Below are 12,631 nucleotides of genomic sequence, written 5' to 3'. Positions count from 1 at the left end.
GTCAACGTTGTTGACAAGATGAAATCTGAATACTCTGTTTCTAGAATCAGTAATCAATTGTCCCTTATATTATTCTACATGCTTTTGAACATTGGAGCAATCAACAGTTTCATTATTTTTAGAGACAGACCAAATGGAAGTAGCATAACTCGCCAGAACTACTTGAAGGAGCTCTCAATGATGTTGCGCAGGGATTACACGATTCATCGTGCATCAGTCAATTGTATTGCTCCTGATATAAAGGTCCGTTTGCACAGCATTTTGGGACTTGAAGAAGAGAACCGACGTCAGCTACGTATAAGTCAAACAGACACTGGGCGCTGTGCTTTTTTGTAACAGAAAAAAGAATCATAAAACCAAAACCAGGTATGCTTCACGTCACATTTCGTCTGCCAAGAATACACATCGCCATCATGAGTCCAGTGCACAGTGGAAAATATTGAAATGGTAGAGGAGGACAATGATGACTGAATACTACTGCCTTGGTGAGTTTGAATATGTTATGGCTGTGAGCTTGCATCCAGGAGATAGTGGGTTCGAATCCCAATGTCGGCAGCCCCAAAGATGGTTTTTCCGTGGTTTCCCATTTTCACACCAAGTAAATGCTGGGGCTGTACCTTAATTAGGTCACAGCCGCTTCCTTCCCACTCCTAGCCCTTTCTTATCCCATCATTGCCATAAGACCTGTCTTTGTCGTCGGTGCGACGTAAAGCAACTCGCAAAAAAAAATGTATATATGTTATGAAATATATTTCAATCGTTATTGAATTCGTTATGCTTTCAGTGTTATCTTCCTAGAGCAAACTTTTATCAACATTTTTAATTGGTGTTAGAGAATGAAGATAACTAATGACTAATGCATTCTGGAGTTTGGGTTTCGACTGCACACGGATTCTGGTGGGTGGAATAGTAGAGCAAGTTACCGAGGGTTAAATGTCATAAATTTCCCAAAAGTACAGTTGCAGAAAACTGTGTTATAAATAGCATTTTAGCATCCTCTGTCTCATTTTAGGACCTCAAGTTGCTACCTGTACTATTTATGTGAAAATCATTTGTAGGAAAAACTGTACTATTTTTAAGATTTTCACCCAAAAAAAATGATTTTAGGCTAAATTTATGTTCACGGTGTGGGTTACTGTAGTCACGTCCTAGTTCGTGAACCATGGGCAAAGGCTGAGTGGCCTAGTAAGTGGTCCTGAGAGTCGGGATACCAGTTGCTATGGAATGGGAGTGGGCATCTCGGATATATTCTGAGTTGTGGCCCTCCTTGTGCTCAGGCGGCTAGGACTACACAATTCACCGGTGGTCCATAACCCGTTAGAGGAGAGATCCTCACTTGGATTAAGTGCAAGTAGGACAGCATCCTGCTTCATGAATTTACCGAGCTCAGAACATTTTAAGCAAGCCTCAGACCTATGGGAGTAACAGAGTCCCACTCCCATTTGACAGGCGAGGGACTCCTTGGAAACAACTTGGCGAACAAAATGGAATTCGATGGGGAGCTATCAATATTAATGGTGCTTATGGAAGAAAGAAAGTAGAACTAGCTGAGTCAGCAAAGAGGATGCACCTGGATGTGCTAGGAGTAAGCGATATTCGGGTAAGGGGAGATAACGAGGAAGAGATAGGAGATTATAAAGTGTACTTGACGGCTGTTAGAAAGGGAAGGACAGAGCCTGGGGTAGGGCTCTTTATCAGGAATACCATTGCACGCAACATAGTTTCTGTTAGGCATTAAATGAGCGAATGATGTGGGTAGATTTGACAGTTGGAGGAATTAGGACTAGAATTGTCTCCGTGTATTCACCATGTGAGGGTGCAGATGAGGATGAAGTTGACAAGTTTTACGAAGTATTGAGTGACATCGTGGTCAGGGTCAACAGCAAGGATAGAATAGTGCTAATGGGCGATTTCAATGCGAGAGATGGGAATAAAACAGAAAGATACGAAAGGGTGATTGGTAAATCTGGGGAAGATATTGAAGCTAATGGGAATGGGAAGCATTTGCTGGACTTCTGAGCTAGTATGGGTTTAGCAGTTACGAATACATTCTTCAAGCATAAGGCTATTTACTGCTACACATGGGAGGCTAGGGGTACCAGATCCAAAATAGACTATATCTTAACCAACTTCAAATTCAGGAAATCTGTTAGGAATGCACGAGTTTTCCGGGGAAATTTTTTATGATACAGACCACTATCTGATCTGTAGTGAACGAAGTATCTCTAGGCCTAGGGTAGAGAAAGTGAAATCTGTCTGCAAACAAATAAGAGTAGAAAATCTCCAGGACGAGGAAATTAGACAGAAGTATATGGCTATGGTTAGTGAGAAGTTTCGGACAGTAGACAGTAAGCAGTTTCAAGATACAGAAAGTGAATGGGTGGCGTACAGGGATGCTGTAGTAGAAACAGCAAGGGAATGCCTAGGGACAACTGTGTGTAAAGATGGGAAAATGATGGTGGAATGATGAGATGAGAGCAGCTTGTAAACATAAAAAGAAGGCTTATCAGAAATGGCTCCAAACAAGGGCCGAGGCAGACAGGGATTTGTACGTAGATGAAAGAAACAGAGCGAAACAAATAGTTGTTGAATCCAAAAATAAGTCGTGGGAAGATTTTGGTAATAACCTGGAAAGGCTAGGTCAAGCAGCAGGGAAACCTTTCTGGACAGTAATAAAGAATCTAAGGAAGGGAGGGAAAAAGGAAATGAACAGTGTTTTGAGTAATTCAGGTGAACTCATAATAGATCCCAGGGAATCACTGGAGAGGTGGAGGGAATATTTTGAACATCATCTCAACGTAAAAGGAAATCTTCCTGGTGGTGTTGTGAACAGCCAAGCTCATGGGGAGGATGAAAATGATGATGGTGAAATTACGCTTGAAGAAGTGGAAAGGATGGTAAATAAACTCCATTGTCATAAAGCAGCAAGAATAGATGAAATTAGACCTGAAATGGTGAAGTATAGTGGGAAGGCCGGGATGAAATGGCTTCATAGAGTAGTAAAATTAGCATGGAGTGTAGGTAACGTACCTTCAGATTGGACACAAGCAGTAATTGCACCTATCTATAAGCAAGGGAACAGGAAGGATTGCAACAACTATCGAGGTATCTTATTGATTAGTATGCCAGTCAAAGTATTCACTGGCATCTTGGAAGGGAGGGTGCGATCAGTCGTTGAGGAAGTTGGATGAAAACCAGTGTGGTTTCAGACCACAGAGAGGCTGTCAGGATCAGATTTCCATTATGCGCCAGGTTAATTGAAAAATGCTACGAGAGGAATAGGCAGTTGTGTTTATGTTTCGTAGATCTAGTGAAAGCATATGACAGGGTACCAAGGGAAAAGATGTTCACTATACTGTGGGACTATGGAATTAAAGGTAGATTATTCAAACCAATCAAAGGCATTTATGATGACAATTGGGCTTCAGTGAGAATTGATGGAAATATGAGTTCTTGGTTCAGGGTACTTACAGGGGTTAGACAAGGCTGTAATATTTCACCTTTGCTGTTCGTAGTTTACAGGTATCATCTGCTGAAAGGTATAAAATGGCAGGGAGGGATTCAGTTAGGTGGAAATGTAATAAGCAGTCTAGCCTATGCTGACGACTTGGACTTTTTTTTTTTTTACGTTGCACCGACACAGATAGGTCTTACGGCGACGATGGGACAGGGAAGGGCTAGGAGTGGGAAGGAAGCAGCCGTGGCCTTAATTAGGGTACAGCCCCAGCATTTGCCTGGTGTGAAAATGGGAAACCACGGAAAACCATTTTCAGGGCTGCCGAGAGTGGGGTTCGAACCTACTATCTCCCGAATACTGGATACTGGCCGCAATTAAGCGACTGCAGCTATCGAGCTCGGTGACTTGGTCTTAATGGCTGATTGTGCCGAAACCCTGCAGTCTAATATCTTGGAACTTGAAAATAGGTGCAATGAGTGTGGTATGAAAATTAGCCTCTCAAAGACTAAATTGATGTCAATAGGTATGAAATTCAACAGAACTGAATGTCAGATTGATGATACAAAGCTAGAACAGGTCGATAATTTCAAGTATTTAGGTTGTGTGTTCTCCCAGGATGGTAATATAGTGAGATTGAATCAAGGTGTCATAAAGCTAATGCAGTGAGCTCGCAGTTGCGATCAACATTTTTCTGTAAGAAGGAAGTCAGCTCCCAGACGAAACTATCTTTACATCGATCTGTTTTCAGACCAACTTTGCTTTACGGGAGCGAAAGCTGGGTGGACTCAGGATATCTTATTCGTAAGTTAGAAGTAACAGACATGAAAGTAGCAAGAATGATTGCTGGTACAAACAGGTGGGAACAATGGCAGGAGGGTGCTCAGAATGATGAGATAAAGGCTAATTTGTGAATGAACTTGATGGATGAAGCTGTACGCATAAACCGGCTTCGGTGGTGGGGTCATGTGAAGCGAATGGAGGAGGATAGGTTACCTAGGAGAATAAGGGACTCTCTTATGGAGGGTAAGAGAAGTAGAGGTAGACCAAGACGACAATGGTTAGACTCAGTTTCTAACGATTTAAAGATAAGAGGTATAGAACTAAATGAGGCCACAACACTAGTTGAAAATTGAGCACTGTGGCGACGTTTAGTAAATTCACAGAGTCTTGCAGACTGAACGTTGAAAGGCATAACAGTCTATAATGATAATGTATGTATGTACGTAAATGTATTACTGAGATTAAATAACTTACAATCCAATTGGTAAGTAGCTTATCTTACCTAATTAAGTACTTTTTCAATAAGATATTTCTTCTGGATTCAGAATAACATCAAATGTTGTCTTTTTGTATCATATGTACAGCATCTCATTTTGTTTCTTCCTCTGATTTTCCTTCCCTTTTTTACTGGAGTCAGTTTTCTGAGCGTCAGAGTTTGAGGAAAGTCTATCTCCGCCCCCGGTGAATAAGCTGATAAGTTACATTAGCAAAACTGAGATATCTACACCATTTTATTCTGCTATACATTCTCAACATTTGTGCATAAACAGATAAACACCTTTCTCCTTTTCGCTAGAGAGAATGTATATAAGCACATTTACCTACATATTGGCATATTTGATTATGTGTTTAACAAGATAAGTTCATTTTATGACTTATCAGCTTATTCACCAGGGGCAGAGCTATAGAGTTGCATATTTGAATTACGTATAGTTCATACAAAACATGAGGAGGATAGTGCACAGATGTATATAGGAAATACGAGGTGTGCTCAAAAAAAGACCAAACTGTGGCTAGAAAAACTTTATTATGTAGCTTACATCATTTCACAGACTGTCCCCTTCAAAATAGTCCCCTGCACTATCAACAGCATGTTGCCAACGTTTCTTCCACTTTTGGAATGCTTCCTGGAATGCACTTTCTTTGATGGCGCGAAGTTGCCTCGTCGCATTCTCCTTGATCTCTTCAATGTCTTGGAAACGATGTCCTTTCAAAGTGGTTTTCAATTTGGGGAATAAGAAAAAGTCTGCTGGAGCCAAGTCGGGAGAATAGGGCGGATGGGGCACAACAGGAATTTGGTGTTTTGCCAGATAACTGCGGACTGAGAGAGAGGCATGTGCTGGCGCATTGTCATGGTGCAACATCCAGGATTTGTTTTCCCACAGTTCAGGCCTCTTCCTGCGCACAGCATCTCTCAAATGCGTTAAAACATTCTGGTACAGTTCTTTGTTCACTGTCTGGCCTCGGCGTACAAACTCGTGATGGACAATGCCTTTCCATTCAAAAAACACAATCAGCATCACCTTGATGTTTGAACGACTCATTCGTGCTTTTTTTCGGTCGAGGAGAACCTTTCCCCACCCACTGTGATGATTGCCTTTTGGTTTCGAGATCGTAACATTTCAAATGTTTCCACAAACGTTTTCCCAACTTTGAAGCAGAACTTCACGCACACGCGCTGTTCCTCAAGCTGTTTCATTATAGAATTCGACGAACATGTGACACACGCAATCACTTCAGAGGCTCTAACTCAACTGATAATGCAGGCAATGGAATGCGGAAAGCAGCGGTCTGTTGTCAGAAGTTGCCGCTAGGCGCCGCCACAGTCACAACTCGCTCGATGTTGCGGTTTGCGCGCAATTTACAAAGTTCGGTCTTTTTTTGAACACACTTCGTAATGTAAACCAAACAACTGCCAGCTATAGCCAGATATCCATAAGAAAGAACATGACTGATTTGGCAAGAGTTAATTAAATGGCCGCTTGCTGTTGCCTGTTTAGGTAACAGAGTTTCTAATCCATGTTGACAGTATCGCATGGCTTTTTGTAGTTACAATGTTACCAGTAGACCTACTATTTCATTTTTTGTCCGTATTGAACTGAGAATTACAATGAATAAACTTTTAATGTCCACCTATTCAATACAGTAATAATGTTGTTTATAGATGTAATTACAACATTCTAATTATATTCAGTACTAGTTTTGACACATTTTTGGATCATCTTCAGCTATACAAAGAAATCGGAAAACAGGCAAATTATATAAAACATGATAGATATTGAATTGTGCGTGATATAAAAACCCTATGAAATCTACATTAAAACAATGACACATAATAAAACCTTACTGAACAAGTTAAAGACTGAGAACTGTTATTCAGCATTCAGTATACGTTTGACTCGCAAGTCAACCTCTATAATGAGAGTAAAATAAGTTGTGAGATATCATGATGTAACTGAGTAAATTGAGCCTGAAATTGTTTTGAGCCTTGCATGTCTTAAACAACGAGTGAGCATCATTTTTCTGGAAATGTGATGGAACAGTCAGCTTGCCTACAAACATAGGTTCTTTTTTTTTTTTTTTTGCTAGTTGCTTTACGTCACACCGACACAGATAGGTCGAACACACTATCTCCTGGATGCACGCTCACAGCCATAACATATTCGAACTCACCAAGGCAGTAGTATTCAGTCACAGCTGCGACCAGTGAATGCGAATAATAGTTCCCAAATCAAGTGATTCAGTATGGTAAGGCAGCTCAACTGTTCTACTCTCAGGCCATATCTGTCATGTTGTTTCTTACATTCTTTCTTACTCTTAAAGTTATGTATTACATAAATATTATATCAGTACGCTGACAAGAGTGTCTTTTCATGATGGGAAGTTCGTAAAACTCAGATTTATTACCTGAAAAGCAACAATTTTCTCCCTGTAACACATATTACTTTCTACTGTCATTGGTTTACCATACGTACAGTATATGACTTCAACTCTGACAACATCTGTCCGAGTTGAATACTGGAAATGATGCCATATATAATAAATTTCAGCCAACAATTGTGGTTCTTGACGCTAGAGAGATGGATAATGTTGCACGATTTATATTAGCTTATACAAGGAAAAATATTTCAAAGAGTGGGTTGGTGGGTCCTACGGCATTAAAAATGAACACTTCTCTTCCCTATATGTAATACATACAAGATAAGATTTTTACAAATTACCTTCCATAATTATGGAATTTATACCTCGACACTGCAAGGTAGAAGAGGACCGACTAAGTAAGTAGGCTAAGTAAATTATGAAATTTATGCCGAGTGTCTATTCCCGAGTTTTAACTATTTTGGTGCCGAGTTGTTAACTTGAATCATATTTCATTAAATGTTTGACAAGTGTACAGCTGTACATCTGAATTTTAATTTGGTGATGGAGAAAAACTATATTATCAGCCTTGAATTTTACATTAATTTTACAAATCATTGCAGGGTTTCAGATGAGTACAGTTGAATGGCTGACTGTATGAAGCTACAAATTCTTCCTATATCTTTATCCTGAATATCCCGAGCGTATTCTACGTCAAAGAGGAAACTACCAGTGTCTCATCATGATACATGTCTAAATACCGAGAGTTGGGTCTGTGGTTCAAGGTAAGTAGCTGTTAGCTTGCATTTAGGAAATAGTGGGTTCGAACCCCACTCTCGACAGCCCTAAAGATGATCTTCCGTGCTTTTCCATTTTCACAGCAAGCAAAACCTGGGGATATAACCTTAATTAAGGACGTCTCTTCCTTCCCTGTTCTAGCCCAGCCTTATCGCATCGCCATAAGACCTGTCATAAAAACTTAACCATAATAAGTATTTATTTGATCTGTATTGTCTTGTCTGAATCTATTAAAAAAACTATTAAATAGTGCATTTAATAGAATAAGACCTGTCAGTCGGTGAAACATAAAACAAGTAGCAAATAACATATAAAATGTCTAAATGTAAATAAAACTAGTAAATACTATACCCACTAAATAAAACTAGAATTTATGAATCAACAGATCTTTCAAGAAATCACATTCCTTCAGGAAGAAAATCAAAATGTATAGGTAGAGATTGGGAAATGGAATAATTTAATCAAGGCAAACGTTCGATAAATCTCCATTTTTTTTAAATCATTTAAGAAAAGACTAGATAAACAACGAATAGGGAATCTACCACCTGGGCGACAGTCCTAAATGCATTACAAATGAAATGTTTGCAAGTTGTTTTACGTCGCACCGACACAGATATGTCTTACGGCGACGATGGGACAGGAAAGGGCTAGGAGTGGGAAGAAAGCGTCTGTGGTCTTAATAAAGGTACATCCCCAGCATTTGCTTGGTATGAAAATGGGAAACCATCTTCAGGGCTGCCGACAGTGGGGTTCGAACCCACTACCTCCCGAATACTGGCCGCACTTAAGCGACTGCAGCTATCGAGCACAGGAAAACATTGAGAGATAAGATATAAAAAATAGGACGTAACGTTCAAAATTGGCACTTCTGAACGAAGTCAAATTAAGTTCATAAATAGCCTGACGATTAAAAAACAGAAATGACGTTATAACAATACACCACCTCGTGGGGGGGGGGGGGGAATCAGATCAATAAAAAGCTCAGTTTTCGGCAATGAAGTTTCCTTTCGTACATTCAGATACCTAGGTTAATCTGGAGCACTAACTTTTATATAAAATGATATCATCCAGTGAAAGAGGTCAGCATCTAGCATCGTATCTGTACCCAATAAAAATTTACCCCGCCAGTGAATTTCTAAATTTCGGATTACAATGATTATTAAAATAAGAGGGGAAATTAACCTCACTACAATGTGATAAATACTTCGCATTGCGCGTAGAATCATAAGGAGCAAACAATTTTCACATTCGTTTAAGTATAAGTGCGTCTTTTCATATAACTCGCTTGCTTTACACAAAATCATGCCTACCTTCAGTTTGGAAACATCAAGAACTGCACTTTCAGCGACCTCGGCCATGTTTATACACTACTCAAAACAACACTCTTTTGTTTCCTACTTGCAAAAGCATGGAAGTTCTACAGTTCTATCATCTTTTTTTTTCCACAGCAAACGTTTTATTTATTCATTGATACCATTATGTCATGACCACCAAGATGGTTGATCGTTGTGGCCTTCAGCTAACCGTTCAATGGTTCATGTCTGCACTCGGCGCTGTTCATTAAAATAATATGCCTAACCAGGATCGTGGCCTAACATAATATTGTGTCTAAAAGAATCCAAGTATATAAAGTCCACCTGTTCAATAAAAGTCAATATGGAACCGGAATGAATACTTATAATGAACTGAAATGTCGTATGGCTTTTAGTGCCGGGATATCTCAGGACGGGTTCGGCTCGCCAGGTGCAGGTCTTTCTATTTGACGCGTCGTGATGAAGACAACACATACATCCAAGCCCCGTGCCATTGGAATTAACCAATTAAGGTTAAAATCCCCGACCCGGCCGGGAATCGAACCCGGGACCCTCTGGACCGAAGGCTAGTACGCTGACTGTTCAGCCAACGAGTCGGACAATACTTATAATAATATTGTGTCACGACAAAGGGCTTCGTTCTAAATGCGGGTTTCTATTGTAGGGTTCGTAGGATTTGTAAGTAACCCCACATACGGTACCATAGTCAGAAAATAAAGTGTTTTACGAGCGAATTATTGTAAATCAATGGAAAAAGTGTATTAATTTATATATCACTTGAGATAACAATGTAACAAATTAAATAACCTAAAGCACAGATCCATTGTCATATGCTTGAGTTGGAAACCTATTCTAGTTATGCAGCTCTTCTCTGCACATTTCATACCAGCGGGAATTCACTTGCAAGTTTTCCAGCAGAGAAACTCTGTGGGTGAGGTCAGTTGAATAAATGCACGGTATCTCCTGCTTGGTGTAAGAAGTGTCTAAAAGGGGGACCGGAGTCTCTCAGCTAAGGAGCGTAGGTTGGTAACCACAGATTCCCTAGCTAAGTCTGGCATTGCTTCCACTTACTTGCATCAAGCTCCTTACCTTCATCTTTCCTATCCAACCTCCCTTGGTCAACTCTTGTTCTCTTCTGACCCCAACTATCAGATTTGTAAAGCCCAAGTAATCATTCATTTTCACACCCTTTGTGGCCTTTCCTTTCCCTGATACCTTCATTCTTCAAAAAGTTGGACGTTTTTTCATTTTCCTCTGATTAGAGGATTGTTGGCCTGTTATACGGTACTTCTTAAAACAACCACCACCCCCAGAAGGGCAGTATTTGGTTTGGAACTTCCAATGAAAGAGCCTTTAATGCCACAACGTTGTCCCATCATCAGTCATTGTCCTGCAACTCGAGGACTACTCCAAATTATTTTATTCACTCTAAATGAGTTATTAAAATCCTATCTTAATACCTAAAAAGCAAAGTCACCTCCTTACAGGCCATGAAGGCCCTTGGAGGGGGTTGAAGGTAAAGGCTTCCACTATCCATAACCTCGGCACATGATGGGGCAGAGTGGTTAGCTCTACACCCGGCCGCATTTGCGCCCAGGAATTAACCTGGTACTCATTTTTGTTGTAGGCTGAGTGAACCTCCTGAAGTGGAAATCTTGTTTCTTAAATTTTTCCACTTCCTGGCAGGGAATTGAGCCCGCGTCCTTCTGGGTGAACCGAGCATGCCTTTACCACCTCAGCCAGGCAGCCCCTTGCCTTAATACCTAGTATTAAAAATTTACCTGTCAGGGTGTAGGCATCAGATAAGAGATACAAATACAAATAATCAACAAGTTATACACAAGAGACGCTGGGGACCACAGAATGTCCTTGGTATGGCGAATGTACTACCGTACACCACCCCTATTACCTTCACTGTAGATAGTATGATCCCCTGTGGATGTGGGGTGGTAGAATAACATCCATAGTATTCCCTGCCTGTCATAAGAGGCAATTAAAAGAGACTCCAGAGGTCCTACACCCTGTGGGTGGGGGCAGTAGAATAACATCTGCGGTATCCCTGCCTGTCGTAAGAGGTGTCTAAAACAGGCCCCAGCATGGGCTGGCGACCATTGGGCTGTTAAATGAGTCTTGGCATTGCTTCCGCTTACTCATGTCAGGCTTCTTACTGTCATCTGTCCTATCTGACCTCCCTTGATCAACTCTTGTTCTTTTTTTACCCCAGCGGTATTACGTACGGAGGTGTAGGGAGTCTTTCATTTTCATGTCCTTCATGGCTCGTTCTTTTTTGTGGCTGAGATCTTCACTTTTTTCGAAGTGTCAGTTCCCTTCCATTTTTTCTCTCTGATTAGTGTTATATAGAGAATAGTTGCCTAGTTGTTCTCCCTCTTAAAACAATAATCACCACCACCACCACTACCACTAGGTCTGGGATTTTTACCTGGATCTGAGGGCTAGTTCAGTGTCCACCCAGCCTACATGAGAACAATTAAGGAGCATTCCTATCAACATTCCTGACCCGGTCTAATGACTGGAAACAGGCTGTGGAATTTTTTTTCCTATTAACACAGCACCCAATGTTTCATTGATGTTTTCATTTGTTTTTCAAATAAGCAAACCATGTTTATCTAATTGTAATTTTACCTCATTTAATGAATGATTGAAGTAATTGTTTATAAATAGTACTTATAGGTGAAATTCTCGTACATTTGTGTATGAGAAAGAGATTGATCTCGTACATCATACAATGGGCCAAAATCTTGTATGCTTACGAGAATTCTAGTACAAATCGCAACACTGACCAGTTCAGCTTCAATTTTGCAGTACCGCCAACCAAAGAGAAATAAACAAATAGGGAAAAATGGGAAACAGAGCTCAGTCTGAACAATATTTATTTCATATGTACATGTTGTTGCTAGGGCTGGCATACTGACCAGTCTGGCTGAACAATACAGATGGAAGTTACATATCGTAACCTGATAATGTATCCTATTCCATCAGAGTAACCTGTTCCAGAAATATTATGTTCCACCGGTGACCCTAATATAAAGTAACTGTCTCAGTGAAACCAAGGGAAGGATGGGGAGTTTCCTATTGGCTAACAGATATTAATTAGGAAGCATAGAAGCTCAGTTAAGCGTGCACTCCTGCCCAGGCACAAGCGATAATATTGTAACAGTTTCAAGGCAGTACTGTCATTCCTACTCTGTTACCTGCTGGCCGGTTACACATATTCTTTAGTTATTTGAAGTGTTGTACTAGGCTTGCTGGTGGTAATACATACAGTAGCGTAGTTACTCGAAACAGTTCCGCGTCATCTTATCACTTCGTATCTCATGTTTCACGCTGTGTTGTCAACAATGAGCAAAAGATCCGATATGATTTGTATGAACAAAAACTCGATTACAGGGAAACTGTTTCCAAT

The 12,631-nt window shown here is 40.4% G+C and overlaps 2 protein-coding genes across 2 annotated transcripts in view; both read right to left on the bottom strand.

The window, feature by feature from the left end:
- Window positions 1-9,289, bottom strand: part of LOC136876101 (SAP domain-containing ribonucleoprotein) — a 90,906-nt gene extending 81,617 nt beyond the window's left edge. The window contains exon 1 of the mRNA XM_067149768.2: window positions 9,205-9,289. Within this exon, the coding sequence (XP_067005869.2) occupies window positions 9,205-9,252 (48 nt within the window). The 5' untranslated portion in view covers window positions 9,253-9,289. The remainder of the gene's footprint in view (window positions 1-9,204) is intronic.
- Window positions 1-12,631, bottom strand: part of LOC137501180 (putative serine protease F56F10.1) — a 519,998-nt gene that overhangs the window by 289,780 nt on the left and 217,587 nt on the right. The window lies entirely within an intron of this gene.

Source organism: Anabrus simplex, chromosome 6 (assembly GCF_040414725.1).
Source record: "Anabrus simplex isolate iqAnaSimp1 chromosome 6, ASM4041472v1, whole genome shotgun sequence".
Classification (NCBI taxonomy): domain Eukaryota; kingdom Metazoa; phylum Arthropoda; class Insecta; order Orthoptera; family Tettigoniidae; genus Anabrus; species Anabrus simplex.
The sequence above is the reverse complement of the archived record's forward strand: the minus strand, read 5'-3'. Positions and strand labels throughout refer to the sequence as shown.